This window comes from Rhineura floridana, chromosome 15 (genome assembly GCF_030035675.1).
Source record: "Rhineura floridana isolate rRhiFlo1 chromosome 15, rRhiFlo1.hap2, whole genome shotgun sequence".
Taxonomy (NCBI): Eukaryota; Metazoa; Chordata; class Lepidosauria; order Squamata; family Rhineuridae; genus Rhineura; species Rhineura floridana.
In genome coordinates this window covers 32055292-32072507 of record NC_084494.1, presented here as the reverse complement: position 1 = coordinate 32072507, position 17216 = coordinate 32055292, and the positions used below count along the sequence as shown (strand labels likewise).

General features: G+C 46.4%; 1 protein-coding gene and 2 pseudogenes across 3 annotated transcripts; 2 read left to right on the top strand and 1 right to left on the bottom strand.

Moving 5' to 3' along the window:
* Window positions 1-264: 264 nt before the first annotated feature.
* Window positions 265-383, bottom strand: LOC133371021 (5S ribosomal RNA; annotated as a pseudogene).
* A 1726-nt stretch (window positions 384-2109) lies between these two features.
* CEACAM19 (CEA cell adhesion molecule 19) lies at window positions 2110-16915 on the top strand. 3 transcript variants are annotated; one of them, XM_061596676.1, is made up of 8 exons: window positions 2110-2237; window positions 3349-3624; window positions 4646-5017; window positions 8260-8443; window positions 9820-9872; window positions 11142-11236; window positions 13867-13908; window positions 15654-16915. In XM_061596676.1, exons 2-8 carry the CDS (start codon window positions 3573-3575, stop codon window positions 15699-15701), a joined length of 846 nt encoding a protein of 281 aa, XP_061452660.1. In that variant the 5' UTR covers window positions 2110-2237; window positions 3349-3572; the 3' UTR covers window positions 15702-16915. The 3 variants fall into 3 exon arrangements, with proteins under 3 accessions (XP_061452660.1, XP_061452658.1, XP_061452659.1); XM_061596674.1 differs by having other exon boundaries at window positions 3346-3624; XM_061596675.1 differs by having other exon boundaries at window positions 3248-3624.
* LOC133371057 (5S ribosomal RNA) lies at window positions 11613-11731 on the top strand (annotated as a pseudogene).
* Window positions 16916-17216: the final 301 nt, after the last annotated feature.

Genomic DNA, 17216 nt, shown 5'->3' with positions numbered 1-17216 from the left:
AGCTATCCATGTGGGCAGGCTCTAGAACAGGAGTGGAGAACTGGACCCAGCTGGTGGTCGGATCTTTACTTACTTCCCCCACCACACCCGGCCAACTTTGACAGGTGGGTGGGACCGCCCTCCTGTCCATCATTTGATGTCACAAGGTGTTTGTTGTCATATGCTTTCCAGTCGATTATGACTCATGATGATCCTATTAATATTTTTTGGATATATTTATAGGGTTTTCAAGGAAAGAGGTATTCAGAGGTGGTTTACCAATGCCTTCGTCTAAGCCTGGTATTCCCAAGCGGTCTCCCATCCAAGTACTAACCAGGCCTGACCTTGCTTAGCTTCTGAGATCAGATGAGATCGAGTGTGTTCAGGGTAGTACGGCTGTAGCACAACGTGTTAAATGCCTTTTAATATTGCAGGGTTGTTGTTTCAATGCAGATTAGCATCAGTTGGAAAGAAGGTCAGAGTGATTTTAACCACAGCGGTGGCTCTGAGGAAAAAAATCCCTCCTCTGAAGGTAGTCTTTGCATATGAGAGAATTCCCCACTGGCATTTTTTAAAACCCAACCACACATATTAGATACAAAGAAATATTTGATGTCATGTCTAGTGTGGCCCTGAGACTAAACAAGGATGCCTCTGAGCAAGCACAGAGTGCAGTTTGGCCACCACTGTCTGTATGTGCAACTTGGCATCTGTTGGGTTTGTTCTAGGCTGGGCATCATAGAGCACGAAAAACACCTGACCATCACAAAAGGGTTGCATGCTAACTAGGCACAGTTAATGCTTCCACCAACATATAACTTCTTGGTGATTCATTCACACAAATCCCAAGCACTACAGCTGCCAATTGCGACACTTTTTTTTTTTTAAAAAAAGACGTGACACCCCAAGCAATGTCAAATAGGGAGACGCTGCTGTTGGGGTTGCCAACTGACCGGTGGGGGGGAACAGCTTGGCCTCTACCAGTGCCGTTAATGGAACTGAAGCTTTTCATGACATGGATAGAGAGAATGTCTGCAGATCCAGCTACAGCCAAGGGCACAGCGAAAACATTAGCAACCCTGTGTGTGGTTCATTCCCTAGTGAGAAACCACATAGGCCCTGGGAAACAGCAAGGGTTCACACCAGCTGAACAATGGGACAGTACAATCTCAAACCATCAGCTCAGGCTCACCGTTGGCAGGGTCCTTTTTTGGTAATGTTGGCACCAGAGAGGGGCAAATTTCCATGTTGGATTTTCTAAAGTCATGAAATATCAACATTTTAGTATGAATTTCTCCTAATATACACATTTTTGTATGCTGTTTTGCCTAACACACACGTTTTTGCAAAGCATATTTCCCCCTATTTATATTTTCCCTAATATAATTGTATAGGTTATTTTCAGCAAAATATGCCTTTTTATGCCCACTTTCCCCTAGTCTGTACATTTTTGTACACATGACTTGGCCGGAGAACTGCACTGCGAATTTCAGAGAAGTGCAAGTTTCGATTGTGGGTTGTGTTTCAATGCGCATATTGTTTTGGAAAGTGCAAATTAGGTATGTTTGTCTTGAAATGCAAACTGAATTGAATTTCTCCTGCATCCCTAACTGGTCCAGCCAGTGTGCTTGCTTCTGCACCCCTATAACTGATATACAGAAAACGGCACCTGGAAACTCTGTCCCTCACACACTCTCACTCTCTCTGCTCTTCCAAGGGCAGAACTTTTCCCGTAAGATACATTGATTGTGTCCCTCACATACATGGTGGGGGGGGGAATAATGCAGAGAGACTCACAACAACATAGCTCTCTTTTTCATTTATTCAACTCTCCCTGTGTTTAGGAGTTGTCCTTGTTGCACCAGCAACACAGGACACCAACCCATTTGGGGCCTAATGTAGAGCAACAGCATTTTACTGCTTGGCAGGTAAACTCTTGTGTCTCTTCTGTGCGGCAGGCAGAAATCCACCTTTTCTTGGCTAAGATATTCCGTGTGTCCCAGCGCTGGTAATTACACCCAACATGTCTCAGGGAAAGCACCCCACCTGCTCCTCCTTCCTGCACCCAAATGACTGTGGTGGCCCCACCTTTCCCATCGCTCTGTCATCCTGCTATCCAACCCATCAGGTTGGGTCAGGCTTGGGAATGCGCAGGTGAGAGGCCGCACCGGAGAGAGGAAAACTGGGAAGACAGAGGCAGAAAGCAGCCGGTGAGGATCTGTCAGCCTGTGAAGATCCCTTGTAGATCTCAGCTGAAGGTGAGAGAAAACCAGGGGTCTGTTGTCTGCACCGGGAGGTGGTGGAATATAGCGGTTATAGCAGAAGAGGCTGACAGCCTGATCCCATGCACTAGATTACTCAGAATTACTCCTGCTGAGTTTCAAAGTGCGTTTCACTGTACAGTTTCAGGCGAATGCTGAAGATGCACTGCTTTACCCTGGCCTTTGACACCTGAAATGCATATTTTTAGCACCCACCCTAGTTTGTGGTGTTTGGTTGTTTTTAATTGTTTTTAATGCCGTTGTTGAAAATTGTTGTAACCCGCCCTGGGACCTCTGGGTGAAGGGCGGGTAATAAATGTTGTTGTTGTTGATGATGATGATAATAAGTAGTGGTAGTTTTGGGGGTTTGGGGAAATGATGACTTTGGGCACAGTTTGCGTGGAAAAGCAGCCTATAAATCAAGCTTAAAACTAAAATGTGGACCAATGATCTCCCACCTTTTCCACAAACATTAACTCGGAACTGGACCCAGACCCTGAACTGGACCCCCTCCCACTCCCTTTATTGGGAAAAGCTTGAACTGGAGCACATTATTGTGGTCTTTCATTTATATCCTACCTCCCCCCCCCCATCCCCTGGAGCTCAAAGAGGCATATATGGTTCTCCCCCCCACTCTCCCTTTTATCCTCACAACAACCCTGTGAAGTAGGTTAGGATGACAAGCAGGGACGGGCCCCAAACCACCCAGGGAGCCTCAGGGCTGAGTGGGGATTTGAACCCTGGTCTCTCAGATCCTAATCCTTCACTCTAACCACTACACCACACTGGCTCCTAAGAGGGAGGTGCTGGGACTCCTGGGTTCCTTACCTCTGCCCATCAGGTTGGGGAGAGAAATCTAGGGGCTGGGATGTTAGAAACGGGAGGGGGGCTACAAGTTGAGGATTTGAGCATACCTGGCTCCCCTGCCCATTCCCCACCCCTGGCCAGGGCACTGAGCCGGTACATCCGGCCTCCTGGGTACGGCAATCGGCCTTTTAATATTCCAGGACATTCCTGGCAGCTGGTGAGTCAGGCTTGAGCAGCTTTGACACTGGCCTTGGGTGCTGTTGCTTTTTCCTCCCCCACGCAACCTCACACCCCGAAGAAGAGGTCAGCCAGACGGCAGGAGGAAGCAGCCCAACAGTTTGGCACTTCAGGATCAGGATCTCTCCCAGTGAGAACTGAGAAATCTCCCAGCAGAATGGAACAGGAAAAGAACCCAGGTGTCCAGCTGGCTGCCCGGTGCTGGTTTCAGTCTTAAACATCTAATTCTGCCTTGGAGGAGAGTAATTTCAGCTAAAGGTGAACTTTGATCACCTTCCAGCAAGAACCATGCGGGATTTGAGCAGCTGGGACCTCTTTTCTAAGGGCTTTCTCCTAGCAGGTGAGTTGATGGCCAAGGACGAAGTGATGGGGAGCCCACCCACAAGATTGCCAACTTTTTTCTTTTCTTTTTCAATGAGCAGGGTTGCCAAACTGACAAAAAACTGCTCTTCTGCTTTTAAGAAAAGATTGATATATATGGAAATCAGCTTTTTTTCATGGCGTGGGATGGAACATAGTCACCTGCTAACTGTTGCAGATCAATCTGTTGTTCAAGGGGCAGCTATGGTACAGGGGGCCAGTTCAAAAGTTGGCAACCCTATTAACAAGTAGAGGGATTTCCCCCCCCTCCTTCTGTCATGGAAGACAATGCAATGGGGGACAGCTTTTCCTGCTTCATTTCTGCCTGTCAAGCTGCTATTAAAGGCACAGGAGTAGATGCAGATTCAGAAGTTGGCAATCCCAGATTTGGAAGTGTAGGGAGTTGATTGTGCTGGCTTGTGTTGATGGGAGTTGGAGTAGTCCAACAACACATGGAGGGACACCCTACAGAAATCGGGAGGCAGTGGTATCATTGGCAGGACTTGGGGCCATAAGCCAGAGCTCCAGACAGATGAATGACAGGGGGGGGGCAAATACAGTGAAGCAGGGCTTGCCACATGTTGAACCCCAGAGTCTGGAAATACTTAACTCGGCCTTTGCCAACCTGGTGCCCTTCAGAGGATTTGGACAACTCCCATCGCCCAAAACATCTGAGGGCACCAAGTTGGCAAAGGCTGACCAAAATGCACCACGGCCAGTAGGTCAAACGTCTTACAACGTAGTAACGGGGCTGGCGGAAAAGCTGGCAATTCTAAAGAGGGTCAAGGCGCTGTGCATGTGTGTGTTCCCGGACTGGGAGCCATTGACACTTGAACAGGTTTGAAACTGGTTTCCGTGTGTAGTGTGTAGACGTGCACTAAGCCAGAGAAGGAGAGAGGGCAGCCTCCTCACCGGCAGGGTACAGATGACAGGACGCAGGGGGAGGACGGTGTGAGAAGCGGAGGTCTTCCATCCTGATGCTCCCTTCGCTCTCCACGCAGCCTGTCTGCTCGGCCTGTGGATCCCTCTGGTCCAAGGTGTCACCCGCAACGTCTCCATTGTGTCTATCCCGGAGAGCCCAGCCGAAGGCCAGAATGTCACGCTCTCTGTGGCAAACGTGCAGGGCGACATCCGTCGGGTCGACTGGTTTCGAGGGACAGCCACGGATGGCTCCACGAGGATCTTCAGCTACTTCCCCGGGCAGGACCGCCCACAGCGTAACGGGGTCCAACATTCCGGGAGAGAATTTGGATTCCCCAATGGATCCCTCCTCATCGCTGGGGTCCAGCCCAGTGACGTCAAGCTTTATAACGTCCTTATCCTGCTCCGGCCCAAAGAGACCCTCAAAGGGACCATTGAACTTCAGCTGGCCCGTGAGTGTTTCCCTTCTGCTTTGCTCCCAGTCCTGTTGCCTCCCCGTTTCCTGTTACTGTGGCTCAGCGCCGCAGCACAATCCGTTAATTCTGGCCTCAAGCAAGGGTTCTCCAGGACTTGGCTCCAGAGACCCTCTTGTCAGAGGGCAGGGCTCCAGTGCCCTTAAAATTTATGGGCGGGGAGAACCATAGCAAGCTGCTGGATACCGAGCTGGTCTCAATAGTCCATCTCGCTTGGTACTGTCTACACTGAGTGGCAGCAGCACTCTAAGGTTTCAGGCAGGAATCTCTCCCAGCCCTGCATGGAGATTCTGGGGATGGACCCTGGGACCTTCTGCATGCAAAGCAGATGTACTGTTACCGAGCTAGGGCCCTTCCCCTAATTTTGGCTGGGGCAGCTTTTCTCTCCAACCCCCCTGAAGTAAGTTGCGCCATCCAGATTTCCCTCTTGCTGTTTTGCTGTTTACTGCATGTGCGTGTTGGTTAGGAATGCTGGGGACCGATCAAAGGCATTCTGGACTGTTTGTTCTTGTTACGTAAAAGGCCTCGATTATCTTTCTATAATTTTCTTCCTTCTGTGCAATCATTAACACATGGAGAGGGGAGCCTCTGGCTTTCCAGCTTTCTTGGACTCCATCAGCCTCTGCCAGCGTGGCCAATGGTCAGAATGATGGGAATTGTAGCCCCCAAAGTATCTGGGGTGTGGGGAGCACACAGGCCCTCGTTCTTGCATTAAATAGCGTCCCAACGTTTAATTGATGATTCAGTTAGTGTGGGAAACCTTTGGCCCTCCGCATGCTGCTGAACTGCAACTCCCATCGGCCCTAGCAAGCAATGGCGACGGAAGGTGGGAGTTGTAGTCCAGTAACATCTGGAGGGCCAAAGGTCCCCCCCACCTGTTTCACAGAGGCATTCCTGCCCTTCTTCACTCTCCATCAGGAGGGCATGCCTTTTCCAAGAAGGCTCCTGCTCTGACATATACATGCATGCACTGTGCCAGGTTTCCCCAACCTGGTGCCCTCCAGACGTCTTGGACTACAACTCCCATGAGCCCCAGCCAGCATGGCCATGCTGGACGACACCAGGTTAGGGAAGGCTAAAAACAAAGGAAAACAGGCCTTTCCCCCTTTAAAACAACTATTTTAGACAGGTGTGGGGAACCTTGGCCCTAGATGCTGCTCAACTACAACTCCCCTCAGCCCCAACAAGCAATGGTCAGGGATGATGGGAGCCAGGGCTGGCATTAGAGGGTGGCCAGGCTGGGCCATGGCTGAGGGGCCCTGTGGTCTAGGTGGGCCCCTGAAGGGCTACTCCTTGGGGTGGAAGGGTAGCAATCTCGTTCCATGATCTGTGGCAGCGTTGGCTCCTGACCTTGCCACGGATCGCGGAGAGGGAGCTCCCAGGCACCCCCCGATACAGTCAGCGTGGGCTGCCATAAGCCTGCCCGCATGTCCTAGCTACCTCTCCCATCCCTGTGAACAACATGTGCATTCTGTGCAGATGCCTGCCATCAACCAAGATGGTGGTGGAGGCTTTCGTAAGGGTTAGGTATTGAGTGATGGCAGGCGTGCTCATGGAGCACGCACATCATTCACAGGGTGGGAGAGGTACGTGGGACACGTGGGTGGGCTTATTAGCCCCACAGCACCTGTATGGGGGGGGTTGGGCTATGGCGTTGAGGGCCTAGGGCAGGCTGGTGCCCAAGGGCCCAGTCATGCCTGGCGCTGGCCCTGATGGGAGCTGTAGTTCAGCAACATCTGGAGGGGGTCAAAGGTTTCCCACACTTGATTTTAGTCAAATGCAGAGAGATTTAATCTACTTTATTGATTGATAGGTTAAAATGCATTTGATGAATCAACCAACAGAGCTGCTCTACACATGTCTGCTCAGAGGAAAGCCCCATTGATTTCAATGGTGTTTATGTGCCTAGGAAAGTGTATACAGGATCGCAGCCCAAAATATATTTAAACCATTTACATTTCTTGACTGCTTTCCGTGGTGCTCTGGAGCATTGCAGGAGATGTATCATCCACATGAGGTGGAGAAGAATTCAAATTCAGTTCACATTTAAAGGCAAACCTACCAAATTCTTAGTTCCAGAAACAATACACAAACCAAAACACAGCCATCTTTCAAAATACATGCTTTTCTGAATTTTTGCCATGCAGTTTTCCAGCTAAGTAATATGAATAAAAATGTATATTCTAGGGCAAGATCTTCCTCTTTCAACCAGAGCTTGGAAAAGTTACTTTTTTTGAACTACAACTCCCATCAGCCCCAGCCAGCATGGCACTGGCTGGGGCTGATGGGAGTTGTAGTTCAAAAAAGTAACTTTTCCAAGCTCTGCTTTCAACAACCTTTTAAAGTAGAGATCTTATTCCAGTCTGTGCTGGAATTACTGTTTTAATGTTTTTAAAGCTTTTTTTTTTTTTTAAGTTTTTAAAGCTTTTTTAAAAAAAAAGTTTTTAAAGCTATTTTATGTTAATATGTTTTAAAGTCTTTTGTTTTTAAGATGATTTAGAGTGTTTTTGGTGTTTTTTGTTTGCCACCCAGGGCTCCTTCTAGTAGGAAAGGTGGGATATAAATTTAATAAATAAACCAACAAATAAATATATGTATATTGGTGAAAAGAACATACAAAAATGTGTTATTTTAAGGGAAACTGTTTTGCAAAAATGTGTAGATTAGGCAAAATTGCATTTTAAATTTTGTATATTAGGAGAAATCCACACTAAAATGCTGACAAATTTTCATGAGGGCATTAAAAAAAAGATTGCAATCTGACTGGAAAAATTAGAAACCACAATGGACAGATTTGCCCATCTCTGTTGCCTACGCTGGCTGGCAGCTGCTCTCTAGGGTTTCCAGCAGGGATTCTCTCCCAGCACTACCTGGAGATGCTGGGAATCGAACCTGGGACCCTCTGCTCTACTACTGAGCTACGACCCTTCTCAAAAGGACAGGCGACACCGAAGGAGCCCAAGGTGGCAAATACAGAAGCGATAAAACAATCAAAACAGTGGAAGGGGCCCACCTGTGGGCACTATGCTGCTGGCCCTCTCAAAGCTGGCCCTGCCTCACAGGGTTGTTGTGAGGATGAAATGTGCTGGGGAGAGCTACAGGATGAGAACAAGGCTGTTTCATCGCAGCTGGACGTGCCGCGTCTCAAAGATTTGTTTGCTCCCTTGCACACACCTGATTCTGGATGCTAACTGCCCCCCTTGTCCCTTCTCCTTTCTCAGGTGTGGCCAGTCCACCCCCAGCAACGTCCAGCACACAGACACCTCCCATGAAGGAGCCGACCAAACCCTCTTTGATGCTGGGATGGATAGTCGCTGGAGTCGTGGTTGGCATCTTGCTCGCTGCGGCCGTGGGGGCTGTCATGGTCTACCGGTTTGTCTTGCGGAAGGCAGATCCAGGCACAGGGTAATGGGGACTAGGGATTATGTGTTTGGGGTGGCTGAGAAGACAGACCGCCGAAAGAGATCCAGCACGCCTGTCCTTTATTTGTGCTAAAGAAGCAAACGGGTGTTAAAAAATTTCCCCTCTCCTAAGGAAATCCTGGAAACTGTAGAGGACTGGCCCTACCATTAGACAGTGGTGGCCGCTGGGAGATAAGCATCAATGGCCAAGGTAGTAGAGGACAGAGCTGCAGGTATTATATAGCCTGCTGTCTGTCCCCCGAGCTAGCCTGTTGTCCTCAGATGCTGTGAGTGTTGTCAGCAGATTGGCATTCCCTGCACACTTTCTTCCTGCCTAGCCACATCTTGTCCTTTGCCTCAGGTGGGATGATGTCGTGGGCCAGCCTGGAACTGTCGTTCTGTGAGGGACATCTTTTGCCAAGAATTCTTAGTAACTGCCACCCCCACCCCCACATTTCTTAGAGTTGCCTCGGAGAAGCCCTGGCTGGTATATAACCAATATAACTCTGAAATGTAGATCCATGCTTAAAAAGCTAGTCTCATCTCTGCAATAGGAAGGGCATTGTTTTGTTTTAAGATAAGATTAGATTACAAGTGTGTGTGAGTTTGGGGTGGAGGGGAATGTGGTAGGAGAGAGAGAGAGTCAGAGGTGACTTCTGGCTTTGAGGAAGAACAGAACTTGCTAGTTACTGATGAAACATAACTATTTTAATGTAAAACACAGTAGAGGCCTAGACCCTCTAACAACAGTTTGCCATCTTATCAGTAACAAGCAGGGGTTCTTCTTCCCATCATGCTTCTGGAAAGTAGATGGCTCCTCTTAGTCTCCTGGTTCTATTGCATGCATCAGGACGAAATTTTGACCACCGTCCCGCACAATAACCCCTTGTACAAAACATCCTAAGCAAAATATCCCCTTGAACTTTTAACCTTCCTGGGAACTTTTGACCTTCTTATGCACAAGAGCCAAAGCAAGAGCAACCATTTTACAACCCAAATTTTATAACCAAAGACCAAACACAAAAAATGGCCAAAATATTCAGAAGAAGTGGCGAAGTTGCAACACTAGCTTCCTGGTAGTGGCCTTGGTGCCACTTAGCAGGAAAAAGAGGGGGAGGGTTGAGGTGGTGGGGAGGTTGGGCTGTGTAGATGCACTGGAGGAACTGATCTGATGCTCCTGTCAGTGTGTCTGCACAGTCCCAATCTCCTTGCCACCTTGCCCCTCCCCACTAAGTGGCAGCAATGCCAGGAAGTTAACGTGATGGGTCTGACCCTCTGGGCAAGTTGTTTCGGCCTATCTTGCTTCACAGAGTGTGTGCTAAGATTCAGGACTTGTCTGCTTCAAAGGACAACCATTCACACTTTCAAATCTATTTTTAGGATGATAGGAAAACTGGATCCAGGAGTTAAAAAACTATCATCACCCAAACATGGTGAGTGACTGTCATCTGCTCTAGAGAGTTTGAGAATACTGGAATCCACCTTCCTGCAAACAGTGCAGTGGGGGCCTTAGAGTGGGATATCCTTTTCCATATGGCTAATCGTTCCTCAAAGTTGGATGGGAATGCAGACATGATGTCACGTGTGCAGAATTTGCATTTGCCATGCAGACTATCGAAGAATCAGGTCAGGCTGTACACAAGTGCCCTGTGGTTGCTTGTGCAGACTGATGCATCGAAATCAGAGAAATCAACTCTGCAATAGTAAGCCATGAATGGCTCTGCCTTTAGAGCAAAGGATTCTGGGAGGAGCAGAGCTTGGAAAAGTTACTTTTTTGAACTACAACTCCCATCAGCCCAATCCAGTGGCCATGCTGGCTGAGGCTGATGGGAGTTGTAGTTCAAAAAAGTAACTTTTCCAAGCTCTGGGAGGAGGCTGCTTCTGCTGAAATCAGAGAATCCAACCTTGCAATATTTATTTATTTATTTATTTTTGTACCACTATTTCATTTAAAAACATCAAAGTGGTTTAGAACAAGTTTAAAAAAACTGTACAGTAAAACCCATTAAAATAAGGTAAAACAGAGGTCAATAATAAGTTTTATGCACCCTTGTCTTTAGAGCAAAGGATTCTGGGAGGCTAAACATATGATGTCTCAGCAGGGTGCTAGACCTAGTGCACTTTTGCACATCTTGTGGTCCGGCAAGGTGAATGCAGCCTGTAAGCCATGTATGGTGGCCTACTGGATTCTTGATAATGACCCAGCCCAGGAACACCAGGCTTAGTGTGGCTCTGTTGGACCACCATACATAACTGATGGGCTGCTATTGACTTGGTGGGTCACAAGTTGAGCAAGTCTTATCCGTTGACTTCATACGAAAGAGTAGATCCCATGTGTTGTATTAGACCTGGGGTGGGCAACCTTTGGCCATCCCAATGGTGCTGGACTCCAACTCCCCTCAGCCCCAGCAAGCATGGCCAAAGGCCAGGGATGATGGGAGTTGTAGTTCAGCAACATCCGGAGGGCCAAAAGTTCCCCACATCTGTATTGGACAGAGAGTTGGACTTGCTCAAGGAGAGCCAGGTTCGGATCTTACTCAGCCATGAAGCTCATTTGAGCCAGTCTCCCTCTCTCAGCCTAATCTACCTCCCAGGGCTGTCGTGAGGATAACCTGCATGCCATGGAAGAAGGATGACATACACACAATCAACTTATGTTGCTGGTGAAATGAGATAATATTGTTGTAATCTCTTCTTTCCAGATGATAAGGAGCCCATCTACGAGGAGATGGATGTGTCCATGGAATCACCCAACACAGAAGGGAAGCAGCTACCCTCATTCTCTGGACCACTCCCTGTGAGTCTATGCACTGACAGACCAAACACCCTTTCCTGGTTCTGAGAATGGGGTGTGATGAGATTTAGCGGATTAGGAGGTGGGAAGAGGAGATGGAAGCTGGGTCCCTCAGGCAGTGAGCACTGTTGTGCAACTCCCTTAGTCCTGATTGAACTTTCAGAATTCCAAAGATTTGGTTTGAAGGGGGGGTGTTACAGGAAAAAAGTAGGGTGAAACTGAATCGTTTGGGGGAGGGTGGCACTGGGGCATGAGGGTGAATTTCAAGGCCTCTCCTTGCAAAGATCCCTAGAAGTTTAGATCACTAGATGCTCATTTCTGGAAACTGACAAGGGTTTATACTTCCAGTTGTCAATTGGAGGTAGGCTACTAATGTACTTGTTACAGCCATACTACCCTGAACATGCCTGATCACGTCTGATCTCAGAAGCTAAGCAGGGTCAGGCCTGGTTAGTACTTGGATGGGAGACCACCTGGGAATACTGGGTGCCATAGGCTTAGAGGAAGGCAATGCAAACCACCACTGAATACCTCTTACCATGAAAACCCTATGAATATATCCCAAAAAAGATTCATAGGGTGGCCATAAGTCATAATCAACTTGAAGGCATTATAACAGCAACAATGTATTTGTATATGTCTCATGAGTGCAGAAGGTATGTAGTTCTGCTCTCGCTCTGACCCTCCCTGTTGCACCAGCCATTAGGTTTCACCAGGTTCTGGTTGGTGATTTTGTGGTTCTAGTAAAAAAATAAAAATAAAATAAAAGTAGACCTTGCAAATGTTACACCTCCTGGTGTATCCCATAATCCTCTGCTATACATTGGGAGTACACGTGGCAAATGTTTAGGGTTGTGGCCCTCGGGATATTAGACTCCAATCAGCCCCAGCCAGCCTGCATGGCCAACGCCTAGGGATGATAGGGGTTGTAAGGTCACATCCACACCAGCCATTTATTCCACTTTAAACAGTCATGGCTTTTCCCAATGAATCCTGGGAAGTGTAGTTTGTAAAGGGTGCTGGGTGTTATTAGGAGTCTCCTACTCCCCTGACAGAGCTCCAATGGCCAGAGTGGTTCAACAGTCAGCCCCTATTCCCAGGAGCTCTGTGAGCAGAATAACAGTATCCTAACAGCTCTCAGCACCCTTCACAAACTGCATTTCCCAGGATTCTTTGGGGGAAGGCATGACTGTTTAAAGTGGAAAAAATGCCTGGTGTGGATGTGCCCCAACAATATCTGGAGGGCCAAAGATCCCTCAGACCTGGCTTTGGGGTTGCTTAGAAAGCCACAGAATGTGAAAAAGAAGGCCATCATCATCCCTTTGTATGCCCCCTTTCCACACACAAACAAGATTGCTCTCAAAGCTGCCTTAAAATGAACAGCGATAACAAAAATAAGAAAACAGTAACATAACAGCAAACAAAAAACAACTTATCAATATAATGAATATAATAGTGTGATCACTCCTGTCAGGCAGTAGCAAAAATGAGAAAGGAATTCCACAGTGTCACTTTGCTCCTAGAAACCTCCGCTCCCCTGCTGTGACTCAGGGCTTATCCACAAGGGAGCCTAACTTCGTACTAAAGAAGTTGCTTTTACTATTGCAATGGCTTTTCAACATCCATACTTCTTGCTCAATGGTAGCTTCCAATCCACTGTTTTCCTTTCACGCAAGTAGGTGTTCCTCTGGAAAGGTTTAGTATCGCTGTTTCCTTGTAGCCCTGCCCCCAATTTTACATGTTTACTCCCTCCAGGGTATGGATATACTACTACTACTAATAATACTAATGAAGAAGGGGAGGGTTTTTTGTCAGTTTCATTGTTTCTTGTCAATTGCATGTGTCTGGGGTGTCAGGGTTGGGGTGCAATTGACATGAAACTATATGAAACTGAGTAGAGGGGAGAGTGAGGGAAAGGCAAAGTAGGCAGCAGCTGCGGCAGCTTTTGCGGGCGGCAGAGAGAGAGAGAGTGGGCAATGGGGCATAAGAGACCCCTCCCACTAAGAAAACATTGAATCAAAGCATGGAGGGGCGCAGCGAAGCTGTGACGGTTTTTCCTGTCCTTTTGGCATTATAATTGGATTGGGTTGATACGAATTTAAAGGGGAAAACTATGTTTTAGCTTCTGCTTGCCTGCAACATCATGTGAACCATGTGAACTACAAAGGGATGCCACCAGACACACACCAAATCACAGTGTGGAGGAGCCCTCAGAGTCCCACTCCTGCAGCAGCATCTTACAAGGCTTCCAAAAGCAGGCGGTGGTGGGTAGCTGGAAACACCCCACTCTCCGTGACATTATTCTGGAAGATAGAAAGCTTGAAAGCCATCGTGGTGCGCTGGCATTGCCCATTAACAGGCTATGGTCTGAAGGCATGTGAGGCCACCACCTTGCTGAAGCTAAGCAGGCCTGGGTCTGGTCAGTTTCTTGGATCGGAGACCACTTGGGAACCACATGTATGCCACCTTACACCTTCTGTAATGACAGTAAGAAGGGATATCAATAGAAGAACGTAAATAAATAAATAGACACATCTCCCCAAAACCTGTGAAGGAAGGATCGACATAAATCCCACCCTTTCCTGTGTATCGGATCTTTCTTATCGCCTACCATATTTTCTCTCTTTTCACAGCCTCTGCCAGGTACCTGCCCGACGTTGGACACAAATTACATGGTAAGTCCTTAACTCATTTTTATTTCATATACCTGTCAGAAGGTGGGGGGGGAACCTTTTCAGCCCAAGGGCTGCATTCTCTTCTGGGAACCTTGAGAGGGACACATGCCAGGGGTGGGCGTGGCCAGGGGCAAAAGTGAGGTGGAGCAACTAATGTGAAGGGCAGGTAAGAAATCTTATAAATAAAATGTTTCATCAATGGATGTAAGTCGCACAATAACCCAAAAGGAGCATCCAGGATTAGGGACGGTGTAGCGGATTGCTGGTGATGGCTATTGCATCACACCCTCTTTGCTAATTTATTTGTTTGTTGCTTGTTTGCAAACATTTCTATACCACCACACATTCAAAGGGGAAAATATATCATGGCAGCAAACAGCATAAAATCAACAATAAAATTACATTCATAACACAAGTGCAAAATGCATCACAAACCAGCAGACCCGCTTATAACATCAAACATGTCTGGATCACCTCTTGGAGAAAGCCTAGCTGAACAGATGAGTTTTAAGCAGGTGCCTAAACGCAAATACTGTAGGTGCCTGGCTGATCTATTTATTTATTTAATATTTGATTTATATCCCGCCCTTCCTCCCAGCAGATGTCATTTGGCAGTGTGTTCCAAAGGGCAGGTGCCACCACACTAAAGGCCCTAATCTTAGTGGACATAAAATGAATATTGGGAGCATGCAGCATTATTAAGAATGTCTCTCCCAAGAATCGAAATGACTGGGCAGGGGTATCCAAGCAAGGCGTTCCTGGAGGTGACCTGGTCCTAAGTTGCTCAGGGCTTTGTATGCCAATAGCACAACCTTAAACATGGTCCAGCAGCATTGGGGTAGTCAGTGCAGCTCTTCCTCAAGGCCTCTGGCTGGTCACTGTAAATGGAGTGAACCACTGGTCTGATCCTTACATGATTTTGTTTTTATGCCCAATGCATAAATACTTTAAGAAACAATTATAAGAGGGGGGAAATATTTGCACAGGCTGTTGATCCAAAATCAATGTAATTATTCATTAATTGCCACTTTCAACAAGCCTTTTATCTCAGTCTGCATCTGTGCTGGAATTGCTTTTTAAGATATTTTTAACGTTTTTTTAAAAAAAATATTTTTAAGAGGTTTTGTTTTCACATATTCTAAAGATGTTTTGTTTTAATATGTTTTAAAGTCTTTTGTTTTTAAGATGCTTTAAAGTGCTTTTAGTGTTTTTGTTTCCCTCCCTGGACTCCTTCTGGGAGGAAGGGCGAGATATAAATTTATAAAATAAAACAAAAGAATAAATAAATAAATAAATAATCAATTGATCCTTTATCTTTTATACTTCTAACCATGTAGTCATATTTTGCATTGTGGTTAATTACCCTGATGATTATGCTCTTTTTTGCATCAAGTTGCCCTTTTCTAAGGTGATGAGAAAAAGAAAGATCTCTGAAATTTCCAGTGTCTTTGGAATGTTTTGGCTCAGCCTCTAACTGGGCCTGAAGCAAGTCTAACATTCCACAATGCAAGGGCCACCACTGAGAAGGCTCTGCTATGCTCACCGCTCTGTGCTTCATTCCTCAGTCAATGGGTTTTCCCAGTGTCAATTCCTCACTGAGATGGGCCTCAGCACTTCATCCTCACTGACAAGCCAGGAGGCTTGTACTGTCCTGGGCCTCCCCTTCATCTTTAAATGCTTCCCATTCCTTTCCACCCATCATCAGTCTGCTGATAACTGGATTCCTTTCCACTAATTTTTTTTAGGAATTGCTGCGCAGAGCAGAATCCATTTATGCCGAGATCAGGAGGTGATGCTGTGGCCTTAAAGGTGCTTCTCTGACACCCCCACTAGCCTTGGAAAACGACCCATTCCACTATTTTGGGATGCGAATAATCAATCTCCTATATTTCTGTCCTGTCTTGTCCTTTGCTGGTGGGCTCTATATGCTTTCTCCTTAAGACTGTGAATACAGCGAAGAATTTCAACCCACTGCTCAGTTCAAAGGTTGTCAGGTCTGGGACTTTCTCTTGACGTGGAATGGAGGCGCAGGAAGGAACTTGCTGTGGGCTGCACAGTTAGCTCACATCTTTCCCCCTAAAAACTGGACAATCAAGCGTGGCTAAAGACTTGCTCCTTCTCAAGGGATTGGGGTGGGGGGAGGAAATATGCCTGGATGTGAATGTGATTGTGTTGGCCCTCTTGGGTTCCAGATAACCCTGGGAACGTATTTTTAGCAGCAGTTTGGTGCTCAGCCACACCTTTCTTTCTTTCTTTTTTGAGGGCTGAGCCAGATCCTCTTCCCCACCCCATGCAAGCTCCCCAGAGTAGAGCCGGGGGAGAAATTTGATTCAGTGTGCATTTAAAGGCGAACCTACCCTAATTTTTGCTTTCCAAAACACTATGCGAATTGAAAAGCAGCCCTCCTTCGACATTTGTGCTTCTCTCATTTTGTATCAGTTCTCCTGCCAAGTAATGAGTGCAAAATTGCATATGCCAGGGTAAAGTGGGCACAACAATGCATATATTAGTGAAAATAACATACAAAAATGCATTAAATTAGGGAAATGTGTATATTAATCTTTATGACCTAGATATTCCTAAGTACTGCAGAGCCTTTACCATCAGCCTTGTTGGAGGAGAGATACTTGCGTATTCCTTATTCCCAATGCATCTCCCTATGACAATCGGGTGCTGCTGAATCAATCACTCACATCCTGTTACACTGTACATATTATAAGGACACTTGTTCCTTTTATATTGCTCCAGTTTTAAAAAAAATACCAGATAGATCTGACACATTTTATACCTTCTTTCTTCTCTCAGATTTGAGAAACGAAATAACTTTTAAAGTGGCAAAATTTTGTGTCTTAGCATGTACTATAAGGAAACATAGTTAATGCATCTTAACTGTAGTATACTAGATTTTATTTTTTTAAGGTTGTTTGTATATAAGCTATATAATTCAATCTGTTTGTTTATATGTAATTCTTCTGTCTTTCTGCATTTAAATACTTGTGTTTGTATGGCTGGTCATTGACCGTAAACAATAAAGTAAGTATATTAATCAACGTGGTATGCAAAAATATGTATATATGGAGAAATTCATATTAAAATGGTGATGAATTTTCCATGTGTACTTAAAAAAAACCCCACAAACTGATGTGGGAACATGTCGTGCTGAACTTATTATTGGAAAAATGAGAAGCAGAGGAAAAACTGAAATTGACAGACTCTCCCATCCTTGCAGTGGAAAATGGTGGCTGCCAAGCAGATATACCCTACAAATTAAGCAACAGGGTGCCCCTGAGCCATAGCCCTGGAATCTG